Below are 21,089 nucleotides of genomic sequence, written 5' to 3' on the forward strand. Positions count from 1 at the left end.
CTTCTGTGGAGAAAGAGGAACCTGGAAGACAAAGACCCAGTGCCTAGGCCTGCCAGCTGGGGCTCGAGTTACAGAGAGGGCGGGTCAGCACCGCCCCCTCCCCCGCCCAGCTGGGCCCCAGCCTTCCCTGGCGCCCAGCTGGGCTGCCCCACAGAGGAGCCTCTCTGAGCAACAGCTGGTGTTGGGGGCGGGCGCTTTATTGGGATTGGTGGTCGGGTTGGGGTCAGGGGGCAGGTGGCAGAGCCCTGCGTGCACGCAGTAGCAGAACTGCGTTGGGCACCAGTCCTGCAGCCTGCAGCGTGAGCATGTCGTCGTTGTAGACTGTGGGCGGGAACGTACGGAAGATCTCAAAGGTGTTTGCGTCCATGGCCCTGAGGACCCGGCAGAATGGATCAGGCCGGGTTCTGGGACCAGACCCCCGCTGCAGCTGCCAGCCTGGCCTCACACCCACCTGGCCTTTGCGAGCAGATCACGCACATCACCGACAGTGTCCTCAGGCCGCATCAGCAGCAGAAAGGCCTGCTCACCATCCTCAGACTTGATGCGCAGCATGGAAAGCTGGGGCGCAGGCGACTCCGGTGACTCCTGGCTCCTGCGGGCCCAGAGGCGGTCAGTGCCCCCAAGGCCCAACCCCCAGGTCCTCACCTCTCCACTCTGCCCTCACCTCTTATGCTCTGCAGCCAGGGCAGGTGTCTCCACCACAATCTCCTGGACTGGGACAGGCCATGGACAGCAGCTCTGGAAGGCATCAAGGACCGTGGACAGAGCCCTGAACCCTGCCAGAGTCACACCCAACCCCAACCCTTAGTGAGGGCTTGTTCATGACCAGGGATTGCTGAAGCCAATGAGTCTAAGGGGAGGTGGGGGTGCTCTGTGTAAAGGAGTTTCAAGGAGAGGAAATGGAAGGGAAGCTTGGAGGTTCCAAAGTCTAGTGGGGGAGAGAGAACCCCACACTGATGATGACCAGGCCGGATGCCTGGCCCAGCGTGGGTCAGGGAAGACCTCCCTAGGGAAATGACACCTGAGCATTGACTGAAGGAAGAGGAGGAGTCCTTAGAAATGGAATGGGGAGCGGGGATACTCCAGGCAGCATGGGCAAAGGTCCCCAGGTCATAGAGGAGGTGATACATTTGGGAAAGTGTCAGCAGTTTGCGGGAATCAGGTTGGACTGGAAGAAAGAAAAGGGGGGGGGGGCACAGCTGGGGGCAAGGACAGGCCCTGAGTGCTGGGGTCAAGAGCTTCACTTTACCAAGAACCACTACTAGAGGGTTTCAACCAGAAAGAGCCAAGATCCAATTTACATTTTTAAAAGAGTGGAGGCTGGCCTCCCGGTGCTCACCACAGGCGTGTTCCTACACTGACGACAGAAAGAAGAGGCAGAGTAAATGCACCCAGTGAACACCTCAGCTCAGGTCCCCACCTGATCTGTATTGTGAATGGGGGGACGTGTGAAAAAAATTAAGAGCAGAGGCTGCTTAGGGGAGGGTGGTTGGCGGGGCAGGAGTGGACGTGGGAGGCCAGTAAGACCACTGCAGTTGTCTGGGGGAGACGTTCGGGAGCCTAGACGAGGATGGTGAGAATGGAGAGAAGGGATGGATTCAGAGGTTCTGGGGATCGATAGGATTTGGCAATGTGGGGTGAAGAGGGCAGAGTCCTGGGAAAGTGAGGCTTGGTACCTTTCACAAGTAGAGACAAGGAAGGAGTGAGGAGAGGATAGTGGACGAGTTCTGTGAGGGCCAGGAAGCGATCTCCAGAACTGAACTGGATTTTTGGTCTGGACTCTGAGGCAGTGGCCTGGGCCTTGGGCCCACTTCTGGCCTAAAAAGACTTTGACTTCCCCTCTTATAGCCACACCCTTACCAACCCAGCTGCTCTCTGGGTCCCAGCCCAGAGCCCTCAACAGCTCCAGTTTCCAGGAGACAGTGGAACAGCTCCACGACACCCATCTCTCCATCCAGGCCCTCCTCAGGCACCCCCAAGTCAGCCTCCACACAAACCACTACTGTGGTAGGCTGGTCCAGGGTTGACAGCAAAGCCCCCAAGACCTGCCTCACCTGCAGGGTGTCCCGGATGGGGCCCCGGATGTCAATCACCTCGCCTTGACGGATCACAAATTTGGGGAGCCTGTTCAGAAACTTCTCTGCAGTTATCTTGGAGCCTGCGGGGAGGGCATTGAGAGGCTTGGAGAGGGGAGGGCGGGGGGGTATCTATTAGTGATGGTGGAGGAGGCCACCTGGAGCTTGTCATGTACAGCATCCCCGCCACTTGGCTCAGCCTCATGACCGAGCTCACCTGGGTGCTCCATTGTGACTGAGGGCTTTCGAATCCTCTGCCAGCCCACCACGCGGCCCTCGCCTGGAAATGGGTCCAGCCTATTCTCTGGGTAGACCTGGTTGCGCAGGTCACTCACCTGGCAAGAAGGGAGACAGCGGTGGGCCCAGCTCTTCAGCCCCGGCTCCACCCCTACCCCTGCTTGCCCACGCCCCAGGAATGGGCCCATGGGGTGGTCTGATGCAATCCCCTTTACAGGTGATGAAACTGAGGCCCTGGGACAGAGCAAGAGAGAGCTGTAGTTCATGCTGTTGCACACCTGGGCCCTGCTCGTCCTGCAGCGGCCCTCACTGAAGCCACGGTCCTGACATCCTCCTCAGAGAGCCCCTTTCAGGAGCCCACAGGAACGAGAGGGATGAGGGTACTCAGAGAAGACAAGGCCCTTGTACAGGCTGCAGTGCAGATCCCATCATTCTACATGTCACCTCACTTGTCCCCAACAAGGCACACCTTCTGGGACCATCTTGGCATGGGCCCCCGATCATGACTCACTATTTTCAAGCCACAGTGGCACATGTGCCTTCATTGTGGAACTAACACACCACCTCTGGGACACTGTCTCCTGTGCTCCCATCACAGTGGCCTTCATCCTACACACCAGCAGGGGACCAGCCCCATCCCCTGTCTTCTAGTCCCAACATTTCCCACCCCCCAGCCCCCACCATGGCACTACCTTCCATCCCAACCAGATGGCTCCAGGAGCCTTTAGGGGAAGCCAGGTCACCTTTGTAGACTCCTCAGGGACCCCAGGCAGTCAAGTTGTCTCAAATGCTGGAGGAGGGCAGTGGTCCCACAGCTGAGGGCTGTGCCTTCAGGATGCCAGCAGGGGGCACTGCCTGCTGCTTAGTCCCATGCTGTCTGGGCTGTGGCAGCCACCCACTCCCTTCCCAGCCAGACTTCGGGGTTCACTCTCCTCCTGAAGGTCATCAGACTGGGGTCCCCTGGGGTGGGGCACTTGCTTCAAGCCTCAAATTGAGTGATGGCTGAGGAAGCTGGCCCCACCACCCTGCAAAATCCCCACACAGGGAGTCCTGAATGGTTTGAGTAGCTCATCACCTTAAAAGGGCCCCCATCAGGGTACAGGCGCTGGAGCTCTGAGGGGAAGAATCCATCCAATATGTCTCGGAGGCAGCGCTGCAGGAGGGAGAGAAAGGGTAACGACTGGCCAGGCCTGTGTGGTGACCCCCACCCTACCTCCTGTCTGGATGGCAGGCCCTGGGCCTCGGCAGGGGTGGTGGCAGGGCGCTCTGCAAGTTCTTCATGGGTCTGAGCGCCCAGAGGGGGCAGACTGGTCCCCACCACCTCCAACTAATGAGGAACAGAGTGGGGAGCCCCGCAGGCCTGTCTTGCCCCTCCCCCACTCCTACCTGTGTGGCAGGGTCATGGAACGGCCTGAAGGGCCCATCAAACATCATGATGCCATTCCGGTAGAGCTTCAGGGGGATGGGCTCAAGCACACACAGCTGTGCTCCGCTGGTCACTGGTGTCACTTGGGTGTCACCATCTACCAGCTCACTGAGATCCTTCAGGCTGGCCAGCAGCCTGTCAAAGTCCACCTCAGGGGGCACCAGTGAATCCCCTGGTAAAGAGGATAGACACCCATGAGCCTCTCTTCTTGACTGCAGTGTGCCCTAGCAGCCCTGGCTTCCACACCCCACCCCCACCCCCATGACAGCAGTGGCTTTAGCATCTCTTTAAGTGGCCACCTGTGGAGGAGAAAGGACAACTAACACTAGACAATAATAATAGTTATCTTATTGAGTGTGCTAGGGGGTTAATATCTATTAACCTGTTCTCTCCTCATTCCAACCCTATGCTGTAGGGCTATCATCAGCCCCATTTTTCAGATGAGGAAACTGAGGATTAGGGAAGATTAATGGTATGCCTCGGGATTCACAGAATAAGTGGCAAGAGCAGGACCTGACTGGTCTGTGCCAGGTGCTGGGTTAGCAGCTGGATTCCAAGAAGATGCCCATGTGAGGGCCCACGAGGAACAAGCACTCTGTCTGTGTTAGTTGCTGTTACCAACTCTCCCTTGCAAAAGATGGGCCTCAGGCCAGCCCAGAGGATATGAGGTGGGGGTGATTTACCTCCACTTTACACATGAGGAAACAGGCCCACAGAGATGAAAAATGACTTGCCCCAGGCCCCCTGGCAAGTTAGAGGAGGGGCTGACTCTAGAGTCTGTTTCTCCTGCCCCATCTGCTTTATCAGGAGAAAGAGGTCGGAGTAAGGACACATGGCTCCTAAGGAGGATGTCGGGACAGCTGCTGAACAGAACAGATGTGGCACGGGTCTTCGGTTGTGCCACTACTTCTGGGTCACAGACCCCTTTGAGAAGCTGACAGAAGCTCTGGCCTCCAAGTCTGAGAAAATGCGCTGCACACACAGCGGTGCATCCGCCTCAGGCGGTGCAGATGCGGTGGCGGGACAGCCGCGACAGATGCCAGAGCAGAAAGCTGGTGGGAGGCCGGTGGGGGACAGGTGAGGGAGCCGGCTCCTAAGTCAGTCATCTGCTGGGGTGTAACTCCCACCCAACGCCAGCGACTTTCCGGGCCTTCCTGGAAGATGTTTATCACCAGGGCAGCCAGGCTGCACCAGGATGTGGGTCAGGGCTCCGGGGACCCGATTCCTTTCCCCACAATGGTTACAGTGGCTGTACCGGGGGAAGTACAGATGTGGGTGGCCATTTCCTGTTGCCTTTGTACTGCTGAAACAGTGGCTCCAGCGGTCCTTCCCTTTCCCCTACAATGTCCACTGCTGTCGGGGCCGCACCTGCCCCCATCTCCTCCCGGAGTCCCTGAGATTCCCAAAAACCTCACAGAACCCAGCATGCCTGGTATGAGTCAGAGCAATGTCAAGACACTATTTTCCTCTAACAACTACGTTCGGAACACATGGGTTAACCTAAAAATAACAACAGAAAAGTTCACCTTCAACATCTGCCCTGCTCCCTATATTCCTGCAGATGAAGGAAGTGAGGCCTAGAAAGGTGAGACTGAGATGACCTGGCCCGTGCAGACCCCACCAAGCAGAGCCAGGAAAACCGCTATGTAGGCTGACTGCTAATGCAGCTGCTTCCCCGGGCCAGGGCTTTTTGTGGGAGCTAACAGGGCATGGGGCGGTCGCCAGGGGATGGGGCAGACAGAAGCCCAGGGGAGGATGCCAAGAAGAAATAAGAGGGAAAAGAAGTTTGCTCAGAAAATCAGTCCAAAGGCCCTTGGCAAGTAAGCTAGTGGATGGCAAAGTGAAGTCAGGGTGGGCCGGCAGGCTTGAGCACAGCGAGAGCGAGGCAAGGAGCCCCTGAGAAGAACCCATAGCTCTGGGCAAAGCAGGGCTGAAAAAACGAGGCAGGAAGAGCTTGGTGTGACTACCAGCCTGCAGTGAGTGCTCAGCAGAACAGTTCCGCTGGGTCACACGGAGTAAGGCAGGGCGGAGCTCGGGTAAGGCATGCCATCTGAGTGCAGCTTTCCTTCCATGGAACGGGCAGCGGACAGGACCCGTCATTCCGCCCACCATAGTGGTGACTCAGTGTTTGCTTCAGCTGAAGCTCCGAGACAGGTGCTGCCACTCCCACTTTACAGACGGGAGATCGGGCCTCGTCAGGCAACGTGCCCTGGGCCTGGAGCTTGCAGGGTCCAGGTGACTCTAAGTTTCTGTTCTTTTTTACCTTTTCAAGATTTTGTTTATTTATTAATTTTTAGACAGAGGGGAAGGGGGGGAGAAAGAGAGGGAGAGAAACATCAATGTGTGGTTGCCTCTCACACTCCCCCCACTGGGGACATGGCCCACAACCCAGGCACGTGCCCTGACTGGGAGTCCACTGGTGGCCTCTGTTCGCAGGCCGGCACTCAGACTACTGAGCCGCAGCAGCCAGGGCTGAGCTTCTGCTCCCAGTGAGCACACAGGCTGCGTCTCAGTGTCGGTTCTTTGGACACTGCTCACTGGCATCCCTTTCCAAGGAGAGGCGCAGTGCAGCAAGGTCCTCTCTGAGGCCTCGTTCAACTTTGAGGGCCCGTGACTTTATTAAACATAGTAGTAGGTAGGCATGGAGATCAAGTCCAAACTCCTTGGCCCAGCTCTAGAGATCCTCAGAGCCTGGGCTCCCCAGCCTCCCATCAATATGGTCCCCCTCACACTCCGGAGACACAGTGCCAAGGCTACTGCTTCCAAGCTGTGTGACCCTGGGCAAGTGGGCCGACCTCTCTGGGCCTCAGCTTCCTCTTCTATAAAATCAGAACAATAACAGTCCCCACTTCACAGGGTTGCTGTGAGGAAGTGCCTGGCCACTAACTTGCTGTCACTAACCCTCATCCTCTTGCTCACTGCTGGGCTCAGGGTGTTCTTTCGCCACCTACCCCGAGGGGCCTTGCTAAAAACCTCACCCCCTGAGGCTGAGCCCCTGTTCTTCCTGGGTTTCTGGAGCCCTTGAGCCACTTCCTTGGTCCCTGTCAACAGGCTGTTGTCATTTTGTTTGACTCTCTAACCATACCAAACACTTCTTGAACCCAGGCTAGAGCATCCAGCCCCAGGCCTGGCCAAGAGTGGCTGCTCTAGAAGGCTGGACCGGGTACATCCCTCTGTCCTGCCGTCCAGCAAACGTGTCTGGAGCACCCACGCTCTGCTAGGCCCAGAGTCCTGTCCTCTTTGGGCTCATACTTGAGTGAAGGAGACAGGGTGACAGAGACAATGACATGTGGTAAGTGCTGTTGTGGGGGCTGCAGCGCCCCCCACCCCCATCACTATCAGCAGGACAGTGGCGGGCCTGCACGAGGACTGGACAGTTCCTTACACCTTCGCTGGGAGGACTATCTTCGCTGTGCAATGTCACGGTAGTGCCCAAGACACCCCCGCATGGACCGTCCTCCCCACCTCACATGAAGGCTGTTGAACAGGAAATGGACCCATTATTTCCACAAACCTGCTCTGGGGACTTTACCTCCATTCACTCTGCTCTGCCAGGGCCACAGACCAACCTGCTGTTGAGCACTGTCGCCCGCTTGCCCCAGTGTGCTCTGATCACCCAGGCCTGGGAGCCTGGCTGCTGCCCACCAACCATGTGTATGCGCCCAGGCCCTGGCCTAGGGGCAAGGCACTGTGCTGGGCACTCTGGGACATCACAGGGCTAAGCAACAATGGCTCATGGTCATTGAAGCATCGGCCTGCGAGGACACTCCACATGCACTACGGTATTTGCTGCTCTTGGCAGCCTTAGGGGCCAATCATGTCACAGATGAGGACTCTAATGCACAGCCCCTTCCCATGAGCGGTGGCGGTGGTGTAGGCGGCACACGCCTGGCCCAGAGCAGGCGCTCTGTGTGCGTTTGCTGCAGCAGGTCAGGTTCTAGCTGAGCTTCAAAAGAGGGGAGAAAAGGGGGCAAGGCACTTCATGGGACACAGCACCAGCCTGAGGTGGGGCGAGTGAGGGGAAGAGCTAGCCTGCTTGGGGTCTAGGTCAGGCCATTTCCATGGGCTCAAGGGCAGCCTAAGGACAAGTGGAGCTGCTGCAGCCCGTGGAGTGAGCATGCTTACTGAGCAGGGAAGGGAGGAGGTTCCCACCCAAACACAGCAGCCCAGGGCTTGGGTAGAAGGGTGGTAGGGGGAGGTGGCGGCTGGCAGGGTGAGGGGGAGATGAAGGAGGGCAGGACCTTGACGAAAGGTAGGGGAAGCGAGGAGCTCAGTGGGGATAGGAGTGTGGGGTAGTGAGGAGCTCAGAGGGGGACAGGGCAGGGGGTAGGGAGAAGCTCAGAGAGGGACAGAGAAGGGGTAGTAAGGAGTTCACAGGGGGATTGGGAAGTAGTGAGGAACTCAGCCCTGAGGCTCAATACCTGTTGTAACCAGAACAGAACTGTCCCCTTCATGTCTCCGAATACCCTGAAGCACCTGGCACTCATCCCATCTGAGGCTCAATATACTGGTGGGAAGGGGTGAATCATCCAGCCTGAGGCCAAGCCCTTGAAAGGCTCCCCTGCTGCTGGGTCCTCTTCCCTAAGGCAGGAGTCCAAGCTCTGGAACGTTTAATCAGCCCCAGTACTGATGCCCTGGCTCACCATTTACTGGCCAGATCCTCCAGGGCCTATGGGGCCTGGTGTCCATCCCACAGAGGAAGAACCACAGCAGCAGGGCAGGCATGAGGCCAGCTTTGTGGATCTGAGGGGCCCTTGGGGCAGGAGCAGTCTGGTATCTGAGGACAAGGTAGTGTAGGGAGGACCCAGAGAAGCAAGGAGAGAGGGGAGTCCCAGGAGGAAAAGCGGCTATAAATGAGAAACATGTCGTTTTTTTGGCAGAAGAGCTAAGGGCTACATGGAGGCAACCACCTCCATTCTTCGAAAAGAACTGTCCCAGTAGCTTTCAGAACCGGCCAATAGTTCAGACCTACGAACTACTATCTATGGGGTGCAGACCTCAAGATACTAGCAGTCGAAGTAAAAATGAAAAGTGGTGCCTTGGCCGGTAGCTCAGTCCTGATAGGCCAAGGTTGCAGGTTCTATCCTGGGTCAGGGCACACACAAGAACCCACCAGTGAGTGCATGAAAAGTGGGACAAATCAGTGTTTCTCTCTCTTTCTCTCTCCTTTCCTCTCTCTCTCTCTCTCTAACTTTTTTTAAGTGGTAAGTCCCACAGAAGCAGGTAGATTTCAATAGTCTGGTTATAAATGAACATGAAAAGGGACCCAAAGAGGGGTCCAGCTTCCAAAGCAGAGGGACTGCTTTTGAAGGCAGTAACTTTTAGATGGATGGCATTTTATAAACTATGGTGCCTGAGGAAAAATGAGGTCTTGTTACATCTTCTATCTCTGGGTCTTTGAAAGATGAGCAAGCAGAGAGAGAGTCTGAAGCAAGACCAGAGGAAGAATGTGGTGGCAGTTTAGGGGTCAGTGATGCAGGCCAAGGCCTTTCCTGCCTGCCCGTGTCAGTGGCAAGGTCTGGGATGTCTCGAAGCACCTCGTGCTTGGAGGCAGGGGCGTGAATGAGATGTGGCCTCTGGATAGCTTCTGGCCAAAAGGAAGATGTTACAGAATTCCCTTTGTAGGAGGGGCTGGGGGTGAGCCCCCTACTCTACCTGGCTTCCAGAACTTGTTGGCCTTCATCCAGTCCCTCTTGTCATCCTCTGAGCCTGTACTCTCCTCCGAGTCCTCCCGGTCCATGGGCTCGCCCACCCAACGCAGGCCATAGTCACCGAGGAACCGCTGGAGAGGGAGATGCCGGGGGCACTGTCAACTCAGTCTGTTCCCAGGAAAGAGGTGGTATCTGCCCAGGCCCCAGCCTCAGGTCCCAGAGCTGACTGGGCAGAGGGGATGGCCCCAGGGGTCTTGGTCACTTTCTGGCTGTGAACTTGGGAAGCCCTTCACTTTCTAGAGCCTCGGGCTCCTCCTTATACAATGGAGATGGTGGCACCTTCCCCATAAGCTTGTGAGGAGGACTCGGCACAATAATTCACGTCAAGTACCTAGCACAGAGCCGGGCACAAGAATCACTGAAGGCAGGGTCACAGTGGTGGGAATCCCTCACAGGACTAAGAGGATGTAGCCACCCACTCACTGCCTCCCTGAGGCTGGGTCTCACACCTCTGTCACAGAACTTCTGAATTGTCTATACTTCCTTTGCTGGTTCCTCCTGTCCCTTTCTCCCCTCAACCCACCTACATGCAGCCACCACCAGCCTGCCCAGTGCTGAACCCAGCAGGTTTGTCTTTATCCTCTGCAACACACATTGTTTTCAGTTTCACATTTCCAGCCATCTACAATTAGATGTCTAACAGGCAGCTCAAAATGAACTTGACCCAAACAGTCAAGTTCACCCCACCTGCCCCCACCTCCCAAACCTCTTCCACTCCAGGTCTCCCGCAGTCAGTCCACAGCACGCCCTCCACCTATGCCTCATCCATGACCCATTCCTCTCTCTGCCTCCCCAAGATCTTCAACACCTGTGGGCACCACCTCCGAAGCAGGCTCAAATCCATCCACTCAACTCTGCTGCCACTCTCTTGCAAGCCTCCGTCATCTCCCTCCTGGATGATTCAGAGGTTCTACCAGCCTTCCCCCAACCATTCCTCTAACTGAAACCTTCCCGTGGTTCCCAATTCCTGCAGAACTGAATCCAACCTCACACGGTGGGTGGTACACCGCCCCCACCAACCGGGCCCCTGTCACGTGATCCCTGCAGCCTCTTCTGGCTCTCCCTCTAGCTCCCACAAACACCCCACCATAAGCCAAGTTTCTGTGGTGGCAGGTGGAGCTTTGCATCTCTTCAGCCTAGATTCTCTTTCCCTGGTCCCCTCGCACCCTCTAGAGCACAGGTGGCAAACACAAGGCCCGCAGGCCAAACCCGGCCCGACACTTTGTTTTTACCAGGCGGCAGCGCCACGCTCCTTTCCCCTAGTTAAGAGGAGTAGTTACATTCCTACAGTCCTAAAATTACATTCGGACCTTTGAAGGCAACCGCGAGGCTGATGTGGCCCTCGGTGAAAATGAGTTTGACACCCCTGCTCCGGACCTCTTGTTCAAAATCACCCCACAAAGTGGAACAAACCCAACTAGTCCCTATTGGGTCACCCACTGAGTATTTCATCATATGTCTGTACTTGTGTTATTTTTCTGTGCACTTGTTTATGTCCCTGTCCCTTCCAGACTTTGTAGCTCATGAGGGAGGGGACCACATCTACATCCCAATACCTGGAACACAGGAGGCACTTCTTACGAGTTTGTTAAATTAATGAAGCAATAAACGTGTGAATACTGTGAACAGAGGGGCTGTATATGACTCCCTCCGCCAGCCCCAGGGCTGCCAGCACTCCCAGCAGGCTGCTCAGAGAGCAGCGCTTTGTTCCCCCACAGCCCCAGGTATGAACAGGCCAGGGGGGTGGGGGGCAGTGGTGGGGAGGGCCCCCAGCTGCAGCTGCAGCTTGGGGGTTTGCTGTTGTGGTCTTAAATTCAGTTGGGACTTTGGAACACAACCCTGCACAGAGAGAGGTTAAACCCCAGGAAGAGCTTCTGGTGGGGCCAGTGAGGAAGTGAGGGGCACTGACAGAGCACGTCCCCCAGGACCCCCCCTTAAAAATAGGGCCCTTCCTGTTTGAGACTTGCTGTATGAATGGGGGCAAGGAAGGCGACACAGCGTTACTGGGATGCCAAAATCAGGGGCAGGGGGTGGCCGTGACCCATCAGTGAACACGTATGGACGGGTACCGCACCAGGTCCTGGGCATGCCACAGCGAACAGGAGGAGAGCAGTCCCCCCTCCTCCTGGAGTTCGTGGTCCCTGAGGGGAAGCGATAACGCACCAAAGGAAGCGCAGGACAGAGAGCCTGCCGCCCTGGTCAGAGTCTGAGCGGGGCCCCTGGGGAAGGGCCCCCACCTGATTTGAGACTGAGGGTGAGTGAAAAGGGGAAGGTGGGGAAAAACATGGCAGGCCGAGGGATCAGCACGGCCAAGGTTCTGAGGTGAGAGACCTCAGTGTGGTCAAAGAGCCAGAGGCAGGCTGGGGCCAGAGGGGCGAGTCGCTCACAGTGGGGTGACACTCAAGAGGAGACTGAAGAGGAGGCCCAGGCGGGAAGGAGTGTGCCCCACCCTGGACACCTTTCTGACTCTTCCACCTCCAGATCAGCCCTGAGCAGGGCGACCAGAGCAGGGCCTGGGATGGGAAATGTGACGAGGGGCCCCACGAGGGGGCTCTGACCCAGTTCCTGAGGGACAGGTAGCCCTGGCCACTGCCTCTCTCACCTCCATCTCCCCCACCTGCCGCTGCAGCTTCATGCACATCGCCTCCAGCTCCTCCTGCCGCTGCAGGGACATCTGGCCTTCGGGAGAGATGGGATGGGGTTCCGGGGCTGCCAGGCTACCTTGACCAGAGGTCTGCCTAGAGGGTCACCTGAAGCAGCTATCCCTTGAGAACTTGAAGGATCCCCTGAGAGCCGCCTCTAGCCTCTCTTGACGCCTCTAGACCCTGACAGGGGATGCCCTCTTGACTGAGGTCACTGCCCTCTTGACTGAGGAGGTCACCTCCCTCCTGGAGCAAGTTTCCTGAGGAGGCTGGGTTTCCTCCACACTCTCAGGGGAGCGCCGTATGCTCAGCGCTGGGCTGCATCTACACTCAAGGGACTCAGTCCCACAAAGGAGGGCACCACCCTCAGTGTCTCTGCCCCTCTCTGTGCTCAGCTGTCCAGACCCCCCCCAAGACTCAGCTTGATGCTTTGGAGCCCTGATGCCCAGGGGTCAGCGGCCCAGGGGAAGTACAACAGGAGAGCCAAGCAGCCCACCGAGATGGCCTCTTACCCCCGTGCTCCTGGAGGGTCTCCAGCAATTCCTCCAGGGCCCGGATTTTCCGATCCTGCAGCAACAAGATTTCCGGGGGGGGGGAGGGGGGGGCGGGGGCGAGGTACAGACAGGCCTGGTGGTCCCAGAGCCCCGGGGAGCCCCTTCCAGAAGGGAAGGTCCAGCATTTTTGCCTCTGCAGGGGCACTAGGGAGCCTAAAGCCCCTGCCCCTGCCCCTCCTTCGCCACGGCTCCGGTATCTCAGGTGATCCTTGTGGTTCCACAGAGGCAGGGGAAAGGCGTGGAGGCCCCCCCCCAAGTGCCCTAGAAGCCAGCAGCCACTGCTGCCGCCCAGTCTGAGGTCCAAGGGCATCCTTGCTCAGCTGGGGAGAATGTCCCCAGCCTCTCTGCTCAGTTCACCCCAGTGACCTGATCAGCCCCAGGCCACTCCTGGCCCTCGGACCAGGCAGTTTGGTGTGGGGGGATGGTTCCGGCACCTGCCCACCCTGGCCCTCTCCCCTCCGGGGCCCACCTTGGACAGCATCTCATCGGTCTGAGCCTTCACCTGCTGCTCCAGGTCCCGCACCTTCCTCGTCATGGTGGCCATAAGCTCCGAGTCAGGGGCCGCAGGGGCTGCCGACCAGACAAAGTCCGAGAGCTCGTTCTAGAGCTGAGGCTGAGGCATGGGGTCCAGGGGAGAGGGAGCGGGGTCCCCAGGAGTGGAAATAAAAGTAATAACAACGGCTGTCACCTACGTAACAGGGACCATGCCAAACACTTTTCATGCATCAGCTTATGCAATGCTCGCAACACGCCCGTGAGGAAGCGAACAGCCATAGGAAACCGAGGCGCAGACATCCAGTCGTTTGTCCAAGGTGTGTGGAGTAAGTGGCGTGACACGTGGGTCACACTGCCTGAAGCACTTTCAAAAGGTTCCGCCTCAATCAAAACAAACCTCTAAACCCCCTCCCCAGTTTACAGGAGAGAGAGAGGGGGGATAGAGGAGCAAGCTAAACAGGAGACAAACCCAGTATGGGACATTCCACAAGACCGGGGCCTGGACGCCTCAAAAAGTCAGTGCCACTGTTTAAAAAGGCAGGGACTGTTTTACGAAGGTATTACAATCAAAAGCGGTGCATGACCCTTGACCTGGATCAGGAGGAAAAATAACTATGAGACGTATTTTGGAACTGGGGAAATGTGAGTACAGGAGAGGCTGGAGAGGGTGACTGAGGGCCGCACGCTCTCGGGTGTGATCGCGGCATCGGGCTGCGCGCCTCCCTGCTCCGGGGAGACGCACCCTGAAGCACTTAGTGGTGGGATGCCCTGGTATCTGTGACTGACTTCTAAATGGTCCGTCCCGAAATATTTACATTCATACACGTGTATATGGAGAGAAAGTAAACGTGGCAAAATGACACTAAGTGCTTCTAGATGAGGGGCCTATGGGTGTTCATTGTACTACCATTTCAACTTTCCTCTGTGCCGGAAAAAATTCAAATTAAGAAGTTTGAGGGGAAAAAAAAGAGAGACATGGGAAGAGGCAGGCGCTCTTCTTCCCTGGTATGCTGTCTTTCTAAGTGTGAGGCAGGAGCCGCAGCTGCCACCCAGCAGCCTCATGGGGCTGGCGTGCCAAGGGCAGCTTGGGAAGGATGGAGAAACCTGAAGTTGTGAGGCTGTCTTTGAGCTGCTGCATTAACAACCCTTGGGCTGCCTCCTTAGGGATGTGGGCCAATAAGCCCTCCTTCAATGTCCATGCCAGCTGAGTAAGGGCGTTCTCTAACTTGTAGTTAAAAGCTTCTTAACTGACACACTGACATTTGGGAAGTGCCAGCACAGAGACGTCGGCAGGTGTATGAGCTCACTGAGGCAGAGAGGAAGAGAGGAGAACCCCGGCCGGAGGTCACACTGAAAAGCCAGGGGGATACGGAGCTAGCAAGGGCTGCTCAGAGGAAAAACCTGGGAGGCAGGAAGACATCAGGGAAAGTGGTCGTAGTGGCCAAGAGCCTGGGTATTCTGAGAAGGAGGGAAGGGTAAACCTACCGTGTGGAATGCTGCTGTGCAGAGAAGTGAGATGGGACCAGCAAGACCTTGAGGGGTACAGACACCGGCTGAGAGGGGGTGAGGAGTAGATGGCAGGGGAGCGGTTCAGAGAGCATGCTCACGACTCTTTAAGGGGAGGAGCTGCTCATTGGGATTACTGCTGGAAGTGTCCCCCGCTGGTCTGAAGGAGATTCTGGCTTTGTGACTGCATGGCTGTGGGGCCAGGCTCTTTCTGTCTCCCTCAGCTCCCCTCCCTACCTGTTAAGTGGATGAGTGTTTGGTGGAGGAGCCCCCCACTGTATCCTCACCTCAACATGCTGACCAAGGTGTTCCCATTCCTACTTCATAGAGGAGGAAATGGACAGGGAGAGATAGGAAGGGGCTTATCCGAGACACACATAGCTAGTGGAGACTTCTAACCTCATCCCCAGCTCCCCCAGACTGCCGACTCAGACTCTGACCCTGCTCAGCGCTCTGCACAGCTCACGTTGTCTGTCTGCCCAAGTCTCCACTTTGCCCGGGCCTGACCAACCCTACCTCCTCTGGGAAGCCGCCCCGATGAGCCCCATCCCCATTTAGGTGCCTACAGGACCAGAGTGCCACGGCAGCCCTTTGGGGATGCTGTGGGCCAGGCGAGGAGGGCTGTCTAGCGGACTTGGGGCCTTGCCCAGAACCCTGCAAAGCTGGTAGCAGATGGCCGAAGGCAGAGCTTCACTCTCAGGCCCTTCACTCCTCTGACCCTGGACCCCGGACCCACGGACAGCACACCTGATAGGACTCCACTAGACAAAGCCTGGCCTGGGGCTTGGCCAGATCTCTTGAGCTAAGGGTGGGGCCTGCACAACTTCATGCCAAACTAGGCCCTGGACAGGTTTTGGGGTACAGGCACATGGCCATCAGCAGCCAGAAGTGAGAGCAGCTGCCTCAGGCCCAGTAGGCAGGAGAGTAGGTGCCATGCCCCTCTGAGCCTCTCTCCTTCCCTGGGGCCCTTTCCTGCCGCTGGGAACCCAGACCCCTTTAGGCCTCTGCTGTCTCTCACCTTGCCAACTCACAGGGGCACCTCTGCCGCCATAGCAGGAAGGGACAGAGATCCTTTCTTCCGAGCCCTGTCCGTCATTCAGCAAGTCCACCTCATTTTCTGCAGACAAGATACCCAGGTCACTGCACTGGCGCTAAGGCCCAGAGTAAACTGGGGCTCTGGGCCCCAGCCAAGATGGAACAGCCTGTATTCTGTCACAGTTGAGGACAGAAAACTGGGGATGCTGGCGAGCAAGGATCCAAACAGAACAGGCCTCTCCTCAGCACTGTCCCTGCCTGGCTCCTGAATGACCAATACCAGCCCCACGGTGGGGGCAAGCGCGGGGTTGGGATGCGAAGATCTGAGACTGCGGGAAGCAGAGGAGCGATGTGAGGACAGGGCCTCGGGAGGAAAACCTGCTATGGGTTGGAGGGGCTGTCAGGGGAAGGAGGGCTGCGATCCGGCCCCTCATGGATGCTCAGCACTCACCAGCCAACCGCACAGGGGTGGAGGAGTTTGAACATTAGCGGTGACACCTCTGCTAAGGGTGTGGGGCCTCCTACTGAGAGCTTCCAGGAGGAAGCCCTGTCCTCAGGAAGGGATGGCAGCTGCAGGTAAGACTGGGGTTGGGCCAGCTGCTCTGGCTGACAGAAGTGTTCACCATGCTCTTTCTCTCCATTTGCCCAACTACAAGGAGACGCGGCAGACGGAAGGTGAAGAAGAGACGAGGGCAGGGCCCTCACTTACCATCTCCGTAGAGTTTTATCCCTCGCCTCCTGGGAAACCGGGCAGGAAGGAGAAGGAAGGCAGACAAGTTAGGACCCCCTGGAACGTCACCAGAGGAGAGGCCCTAAGCTCCAAACCCCTAGCCGAGGCTTAAGGAGATGGAGGTTGGGCCTCTGCCTCCTGAGGATATCCACCCCCGAAGCCCATCCTGGCAATGGGACGAGACAAGGGGCAGGCTTCAAGGTATTCAATTCCTTGAGTGCCGGCCTGCAAACCAAAGGGCCACTGGTTCGATTCCCAGTCAGGGCACATGCCTGGGTTGTGGGCCAGGTCCCCGGTTGGGGCACATGAGAGGCAACCACACATTGATGTTTCTCTCCCTCTCTTTCTCCCTCCCTTCCCTTCTTTCTAAAAATAAATAAATAAAATCTTTTTAAGAAAGAAAGAAAGAAAGAAAGAAAGAAAGAAAGAAAGAAAGAAAGAAAGAAAGAAAAGTATTCAACTCCACCCAACAGAGAAGGATGGGGAAGATCTGGAGCATAGAGTCTTGGGTGGAAGGCAAGGGTCCCCAAGTCAAGGAGTCCAGCCCCAGCTCTGCTTTGAAATGGCTGTGGGATCCTAGGCCTGTCACTCAACCTCCCTGGGTCCCCTTCGAATGACTGAAGTGATGTGCAGAAGAGAGGTAAAAAAAAGTACTTGAAAAGATGAAAGTGCCGGACAGGTGTAAAGGGCTCCCTTTACACCTGAGGGAACCCGGTACGTGGCAGGGCCCAGACCAGGTGCACCGCCAGTGTTTGCGGAATGAATGAGAATGAATGAGTAGACACATGCTAAGCCACTCCCGTGGAGCCCAGACCTTACTAGAGGGCACCACCCAGTGTGTGCTTGGCACAACGTAGAGCCTCCCAGACGGTACAGAGAGATGAGGTGGTCAGGGAAAGCTACATGACTCCTTATTGTTCCCCCCAAGACACTCATTCTCACAGTCCACAGGAGGGGCAAGGAGGAGGCGGGGGCACGGACACAAAGGCCCCGGAGGCCGGCCTCCTACCCTGAATTCACGGACTCCGACTGCAGGGGCACTCTCCGGGTCTTGCCAAGGGAGGCCAAAGGTGAGCTCATAGTTCTTCTAGACTCTAGCTGTCAGGAACTCCCTGAGTAGAAAGAAGGAAGTCAGTCCTTGGGGTCATTTCCTCAGGACCAGGAAGTAGTCTGAAACTTTCTTGCTCAAAGGAAGCACTTAAAAATGTGAAATAGGGCTTTAGCTTTTGTTGGTTTCCCTTCCTTCTCTCTTCTGGAAAGATGAATGCACATCAGGGAAGTAATCAAAGGCCACTACTATATTCAGCGAATTAAATAGTATATTATGTGACTAATATCTACAAACTCTAGAACCGAAGGACCTCCGCCAGGGCCTGAATTGAGTCTTTTGTTCCACTGTGGAAAGGTGTGGCACCTCTACTCGGCCCCTGCAGCTGCCGAGCAGGGGACCTGCCACCTGGAGGCAGCCCCCTGTCTTCACTCAGGAGTTTGAGACTCAGAGGAGCCCTCTAAGGACCAGGCCCAGAGTTTCCTCATACCCACTATCCAGCCTCCCAAGCCTGTGCCTATCCTGCCCCTGCCCCTGCTGTCTCTCTGGGCACTCCCATGGTTTTGTGGCCAACTGTGACAGTCCCTTGCGGCTCCTTCACCAATTTACAAATGGTGTCAGGAGGATCTTAAACACAAAGCTGACATGTCATTTCCCTGCTAAAAGCTCCCAGTGCCTCCTTCTCACCCACAGAAAAAAATTCAAATTTCCTTAACTCGGATGATCTGGTCCCTGCCTGTGTCTCCTGACCTCGCCTGCTCCTCTCCTCCTTCTACACTTAAGCCACTCTTAACTGCCAGCCTGGCCTCCAACGCACCAGGCCTTAGTGCACATGGCTGCTGGCCTGGAGCTCGGCTCCTGAAATGGTCTGCCTGCTCCCAGCCACGCCCTTCCCCTGACCGAGCCAATCCCTTTTTATTTTCTCAGTCTGTTTTTGTTTGTTCTTTAGTTATATGCGGATTGTCACTTTTTACTTTAAAATTATTATAGATTCACAGGAAATTAGGAAAGTAGTACAGAAAGATCTTGTGTATCCTTCACCCAGAACCCCCATTTTACGTCACCATATGTGTGCATCCTTCCATGCCATGTCATCCCATGTGCTGCTACATGTAACTGCCACCGCAGTCAAGCCACAGAAGTTCTGTCACATGAAGACTTCCCTCATGCTGCTCCTTCAGTCACACATGCCTCCTCTCTCCACCACCCCTAACTCCTGGCAATTACTACTCGGCTTTCCATCTCTACAATTTTCTTACTTCAAGAAGGTTGTATAAATGGAGTCATACAATACGTGAGCTAAAAACAAAACAAAACAGCTCTAGTAAGATAGAGTTCACCTGCTTAACCCTTTCAAAGTGCACTGTACGATGATTCTTAATATCACAGAGCGAAATCATCACCACAATCAATTTTAGAACATTTTTATTTCTCTAAAAAGTCCCAGGCATGTATTAGTGACTACAACTGCTGGGCATAAACTCCCCCCACACATGATCACCCCTCCCTCCTCCAAACTCTTGTTACGACAATGACCCCTCAAAACAAACTAGACAGTCCTGGCTGGTGCAGCTCAGTGGATTGAGCACCAGCCTGCAAACCAAAGGGTCGCTGGTTCAATTCACAGTCAGGGCACATGCCAGGGTTGCAGGCCAGGTCCCTGGTTGGGGGTGGTGCATGAGAGGCAACCACACATTGATGTTTCTCTCCCTCTCTTTTTCCCTCCCTTCCCCTCTGCCTAAAAATAAATAAAATCTTAAAAAAAAAAAAAAGAAACTAGACAAAAGACAGAAATTAAGGCTTGGTGAGGATGTAGGGAACTTGGACTGTAATTTGTTGAACTATAAAATGGTGCAGCTGCTGTGGAAAACAGTCTGGCAGTTCAATAAAAGATTAAACACACTTACCTCATGGCCTAGCAATTTCATGCCTAGGCATATACCCAAGAGAAATGAAAAGTTATCTCCACACAAAAACTTGTATACACGATCACAGCAGCATTAGTCATAGCAGCTAAAAAAGTGTAAACAACCCAAATGTCCATCAACCAATGAACAAATAAACAAATGTGGTATATGTGGTATAATGGAATATTACTTGGCAATAAAGAAGGAATGAAGTACAGTCATACCTTGGTACTTGTTGGCTTCAGAACCTATCAAACCCTGTACTCGTCACATTTGGACGAGAAATAAAAGTTTCAGCACTCTGTGCTTGCTAGGCACGTGCTATTACTTATATGAGTCATGAGGCCGTCCCACAAAAGAAAATGCTTCGCTGTTGGGTAGTCATTGATTTCAGCACTCGCCAGGAGTTCCAGAACTAATGACAAGTATTGAGGTACCACTGAACATGCTACAATGTGAACGGACCTTGAAAACATTATGCTGAGGGAAAAGAAGTCAGTCACAAAAGGTTATGTATTATTACCGTTCCATTTATATGAAAGGTACAGAACGTGCATTTCATGTAGTGACAAAGTAGATTAGTGGATGCCTAGGGCTGGGGGCAGCTGTGGAGTAAATGGTTGGTAACTGCTAAAGCATGCAGGGTGTCCTTTTTGCCTAATGGAAAGTTCTAAAATCGTGGTGATGACTGCACAATTCTATAAATATACTAAAATCTACTGAACTTTACATTTTAAAGGGGTGAATTATACTTCAATAAAGCAATCATAGAAGAAAAGGACCTGATTCCCAAACCAAACCCAACATCTTTTCCTCAAAACAAAGTTCTTCCTACTTCCCCCATCTTAATGGGACCCAATCATCCGACCACAATTTTCTCTTCTTCCTTCCCTGTTAATCTCATCCCATCATCCCTGCAGGCTAAACTCTGCAGCCCCTCTCACACCTAGGTCTGCCTTTGTATGCCCACTGTTGGCCATCATAGTGGAGCTTTCAGTGTCCTTCTTTGGGGCTGTCACAATTGCCCACACTTGACTTCCTTTCTTCCAGTTTCACTCCAGGCTAATCCAATACAATGTCTCCAGATCAATGTTCCCATGGATTATAGGAGACCCCTGAGTACAACGACTGTGTCTGCCCATCAGTCTGGGGACTCCTGAGCACAGGGATGTGTCTCTCCTATTCCCTCAGACCCAGGGTCCCTAAGGATAGAGCCGTGTCACCTGGAGGGCTTCCAGGGGCAAACTGTGTCTCCCTCTCAGACCTGGGTCGCTTTGAGGTTGCACTGTCTCTCGTTTAAGGCTAGGGCTGTGAGGGGAAAGATGTGTCCTATGCCTCTACACCTTTGGGACCCAAGTTCAGAACTGTGCTTGACTGACATCTTTTGTCACACCTATTCGACCTGTTGGCTTCCCCCAAGCCCCGGTGCTTTCCAGCGCCTACGGGGCCCGGCAAGCTGCTAGCCAGCACTCCCTAGATCTCCAGCTGGAAGCGCTCTGGGCGAGACTTATTTCACCACCTAACCCCGCCCTGGGAGCCGCGTCGCCGCCTCCGCGCGTAGCCAAGGTAGGCAAGGGCCCGAATCCGATCCCAGGACGCGGGAGTCCTGATGGGGAAGCTGGGCCGCTGTAGGAGTCAAGCCTTCTGGATTTTTGAGGCGAGACCCCAGCATGCGTGGGGTACTCCGCGAGCAGAAAGGTCTTAGGTCGGGACTCACCACGCA

At 55.3% G+C, this 21,089-nt stretch overlaps 1 protein-coding gene and 1 non-coding gene across 2 annotated transcripts; one reads left to right on the forward strand and one right to left on the reverse strand.

Annotated features, from left to right (window-relative positions):
* Window positions 1–196: 196 nt before the first annotated feature.
* Window positions 197–21,065, reverse strand: UBXN11 (UBX domain protein 11). Its single transcript, XM_071221119.1, is given in 15 exon segments — window positions 197–371; window positions 452–592; window positions 665–738; window positions 2,055–2,158; window positions 2,293–2,410; window positions 3,388–3,465; window positions 3,699–3,910; window positions 9,394–9,520; window positions 12,052–12,128; window positions 12,604–12,658; window positions 13,115–13,215; window positions 15,665–15,763; window positions 16,391–16,419; window positions 17,421–17,523; window positions 18,719–21,065. Coding segments are annotated over 14 exon segments (1,461 nt in total). The 5' UTR covers window positions 17,492–17,523; window positions 18,719–21,065.
* Window positions 1,323–1,450, forward strand: LOC112299722 (small nucleolar RNA SNORA51). Its single transcript, XR_002974310.2, has one exon. It is a non-coding gene; the product is annotated as a small nucleolar RNA SNORA51 (small nucleolar RNA).
* Window positions 21,066–21,089: the final 24 nt, after the last annotated feature.

The sequence above is a fragment of the Desmodus rotundus genome, chromosome 3 (assembly GCF_022682495.2).
Source record: "Desmodus rotundus isolate HL8 chromosome 3, HLdesRot8A.1, whole genome shotgun sequence".
Classification (NCBI taxonomy): domain Eukaryota; kingdom Metazoa; phylum Chordata; class Mammalia; order Chiroptera; family Phyllostomidae; genus Desmodus; species Desmodus rotundus.